This window comes from Oreochromis niloticus, linkage group LG6, assembly GCF_001858045.2.
Source record: "Oreochromis niloticus isolate F11D_XX linkage group LG6, O_niloticus_UMD_NMBU, whole genome shotgun sequence".
Taxonomy (NCBI): Eukaryota; Metazoa; Chordata; class Actinopteri; order Cichliformes; family Cichlidae; genus Oreochromis; species Oreochromis niloticus.
The window spans coordinates 6502118-6506274 of record NC_031971.2 but is presented as its reverse complement, the minus strand read 5'-3'; the positions used below and the strand labels follow the sequence as shown (position 1 = coordinate 6506274).

Genomic DNA, 4157 nt, shown 5'->3' with positions numbered 1-4157 from the left:
TACATAGACAGCTACTTCCGTGCAACTGATATGAGCTGCGGTAAGCTGAAGACAGCTTCAGCCGTCTTTTTGTTGAAAAATAGTAACGCGACCGCACCGCATTTTCCTGTTAGTAACGGTAACGGCGTTGTAACGATAGAAATAGTAATTAGTTAGATTACTTGTTACTGAAAAAGTAACGCCGTTAGTAACGCCGTTAGTTGTAACGCCGTTATTCCCATCACTGATCATCAGCGGACCAATGAATTTTGGATTATTCTGGCAAATTCTAGATCAAAATAGCAGTAATTGATATCTTTGAAGTAAATCTATGGGCAGAAATCTGTGCCATCAGAAACTGAATTTGAATAAGTTAAATTTGAATTTGAATTGCTCAGATTGAATCTGAATTGTAACTTGAATAAATGCTTTTGAAAACTGAATTTGTTTTAGTCTAATTTCAAATTGAATTTATGGTTTGAAAATGATCATCACTAAATTGAAATTGAATTTTATATATTGAAAATAAATTCATTTGCTTTGAAACTGCATTTTATCCTTTAAAAATTCAGCTCTCGAATAATTTCAGTTTCACTGTCACCATTCAGTTTCAGTTCTACAATTCAATGGACTACTTGCACTAAGGCATGTGACGTATTTCCGTTTCCAAATACTACCGCTTGGGCGTTTCCTGTATGTTTGTTTATCTATCGGTAGCTACGCTAATGTCACTTCAGAATGAGTATAAAAAGGAAAGTATTTAAAACAGAACATTTTCAAAAACAGGAGAAGAAATACTCCGAGCATTGCTGTGTCCCACTTTGTTCGGCTTCAGCCAAATTTAACGGCATACTAAGTTTTCATGGCTTTCTGACCGATTCCGACTTGAGAAGACAATGGCTGGTAAACATACGCTGGGATCATTTCACGATTACCTCTCACACCAGGGTCTGCAGCAGACACTTTGCCAGTGATCAACTCATAGAGCCAACAACCCTTTATGGTCAAAGGCGGCTTATTAAAGCTGCTGTACCAACACTTTGAATGGCTATAAAGTTGAACCACCGCGGCGTAGTGTTTGGGAGAGAACGGAGCGACGCCCTGAGCTAGTTCCTCCTGACGATCAAGAAGAGCACAGTCTTACAAGAGATCATGACTACTGCTCAGTCCCTGAGCCGTCTGCATTGGACATATCTGCATCAGCTGCAGAAGACCTGTCCAAAGACGTGGAGACTCTGAGGAAGGAAATACAGGAGTTACGTGTCCAGCAAGAATTTGGGTTACAGCGTTTTGCTGGCTCTGACACTGACATCCGACTCTACACCAGGTACACCTAAGCTCTATTCAAGCTAACTGTTTAAAATATACCAAGGTCACCATCAGTTAAATTTCGAAAGTGTTTCCAGTCTTAATGAAAACAAAATAGATATTTACTTTTTCTCTGCTGATTGTATGTTTCATGTAGATGCTTTAGTATTTAAACGATATCCTAATGCTACAGGTAAAATACAACACCAAATAGACTCTTAATCAGACTGTTATACAGCATACCATTAGCATATTTGTCACAGATTACATTATTTTTACGTCAGTGTGTAATGTTAACTAATGATTGACACGATGTATGTCTCTCTCGTGAATAGATTTCCAAGCTATGATCATTTGATGGCATTTTGGTTTTTGATTGAGCCTTGCATCTATAAAATGATCCGGGTTTCAAGAGCCAAGTCAGCTGCCAATAGCAACGAAGAAGTGTTGACACCTGCACGCACATCAATGGTAGGTTATGGGTTTGTTGGTAGTTAGAACTAAAGGTGTAATGTTAATGTATTTATGTACAATAACATTACATTATGTATAATAGCATACATACACAGGTGTATATATGCTAAAGGACTCAGCATCCTTTACATACATATGCCTGTGTACTACAGGACCTCATTGTTTACCCCATGGTACAGTATGGTATGCATAACCATTACAAAACAAGAAAAGCATAATTTTACTAGTTCATAGCTTAAGGAGTAACATTATACCCTTTTGTTTTCACCTTCCAGAGGCAGCTGCTACAGCCAATTGACGAGTTCTTTCTTTTCCTGGTTTTCCTGTCAGTTGGTTTGAAGGAGAGGGACCTGGCACACCGATTTAACATACACCAGTCCACAGTGAGCCGCATTATTGCAACATGGACAAATTTTCTTGCCACTGCACTGGGGTCTCAATGCATCTGGCTTACACGTGAAGAAGTGCAAGCTTACCTCCCTGAGGAATTCAAAGATTTCTCAGACACCCAGATGATCCTTGACTGTACAGAGCTGAGGTGTCAGACACCATCCTCACCACTTCTCCAAAGTGAAATGTACTCTTCGTACAAATCCCACTGTACGATGAAAGCCCTGGTTGGCATAGCTCCACATGGTCCAGTGACATTCATTTCTAATCTGTATGCTGGTTCGGTTAGTGACAAGGAACTATTCAAACAATCAGGCATTGCTGAGAAGTTGACTGAAGACATGGCAGTGATGGTAGATAAGGGCTTCCTAATCACCGATTGTTGTTAATGCAAAGTGTACTGCCCACCTTTTCTATCTAAGCAGAAGCAGATGCCAGCATACCAGGTTAAGGAGACGCAGGCCATAGCCAGACTCAGGGTACATGTGGAGCAAGTCATTAGGAGGATAAAACAGAACAAACTTTTTGATAGCATTATTACCATGTCACATGTTTACAATATCAACCAAATGTTTGCAGTAGCATGCATGCTGTCAAATTACCAGAACACAGCATTAGTTAAAAAATGGGTTAAGTGAGACAAGATGGACTTTTCCCAAGACACCAGTGCCAGTGCAAGTAACTTATGGAAAATGACCTGCAGCTGAGGCCACTACAGTTGCATTTCTTCCTTGACAAAACTTGATTACAGAACTGGTACTTGAGTGCTGATAGTTGAGTTCCAGTTATTGATAATTCTAATTCATTGCAAATGTTGAATGTTAATAATACTGTTTAATTATACTACTATATTACTATTCATATTCAACAAAATTGTTTATCAAAATTATAAAGTAAATCACTAAATCGTTTTAAAATCATAAGTGACATTGTGCTTTTGGAACATCCAAAATACCATTTGTCATTTTCTTCATTCAGTTGTGTTATTGTCTAAATGTATGTCAGTATGCTAGGCATGGATTTTTAAATACTTACCATGTAAATAAGTTCTGCACAAATTCAATGTTTTAATGTGTGTTTTTAAAAAAATGAAATTGATGCCATTGCTTAAATAACAGTTTATTGATTTCACATAAAAGTAACATGTAACAACAAAAAATTCATGAAATACATTGCAAATAAAACATCAGTTATTTTGTTCCAGCCAGCCTGAAGGATCTGTTTTCCTTTTTGCTATGTTTTCACTGTTCATTTTTCCAAACACAGGTATCTTGGCATATATATGTAAAAAAAGAAGTAGTCAGCCTTTTCTCTGATTGCAATGTGCACATCTATATCCATGTATATTCTTTGCACTAGGTAGCCCTCTTGTGCCCACACAACAAAGTCACACCACTGCATCCCACTGATGAGCAGTTGTCCTTGCACTTGCCAGTAATATGCGTGGCTCTTTTTTAGTTTAGGGGTACCACATTCCATCTGCACATATTTGGAGTCAATAAAGTTTTGTACATTGGGACATTTGAATTCGACGAGGCCAAACTGGGGGTATTCATTGGGGTCAAAAACAACACCATCAGGAGATGCAACAAGCCAGGGGGCAATGGGGTGAATGACCAGACCACAGGGTGAGTAGTTAACATTCATTAGCCTACTATACTCTGCTGCTATTGCAGGCTCCATCTCAGTTCCTCTCCTCATGTCTGCTGTCTGCCTTGTTCCCTTCAATATACGCTCTGCTAGTGACTCTGCCGAGCTCTGGCCTCTGATGTGACACACCTCCCGAAACTTAGAGGCAGTCACTCTGGGCCTGCGGAGCTGATGCCACTCAGATGAAGAGCTTTGCTCACGTATAGCTTCCTCTATTTTGTGAGCCATTTCCAGAGTTACAGACAAGCTTTTCAGATGCAGAAGCTCTTCTTCTGAGCACACAAACACACAATCTGATGGCAAGATGTCATACCCCTCCAGAGGCAAGTGCGGTGTTGGTGGTGCATCACGGTGTA

General features: G+C 39.4%; 1 protein-coding gene across 1 annotated transcript; it reads left to right on the top strand.

The window, feature by feature from the left end:
* Positions 1-1582: 1582 nt before the first annotated feature.
* LOC112847102 (uncharacterized) lies at positions 1583-2713 on the top strand. Its single transcript, XM_025907949.1, has 2 exons — positions 1583-1758; positions 2037-2713. Exons 1-2 carry the CDS (start codon positions 1588-1590, stop codon positions 2538-2540), a joined length of 675 nt encoding a protein of 224 aa, XP_025763734.1. The 5' UTR covers positions 1583-1587; the 3' UTR covers positions 2541-2713.
* The last annotated feature ends 1444 nt before the right edge of the window (positions 2714-4157 follow it).

Coding starts and splice junctions, on each gene's coding strand:
- LOC112847102 (XM_025907949.1), top strand. CDS start 1,588: ATGATTGACACGATGTATGTCTCTCTCGTGAATAGATTTCCAAGCTAT. Junction 1,759..2,036: donor CACCTGCACGCACATCAATG/GTAGGTTATGGG, acceptor TTCACCTTCCAG/AGGCAGCTGCTACAGCCAAT.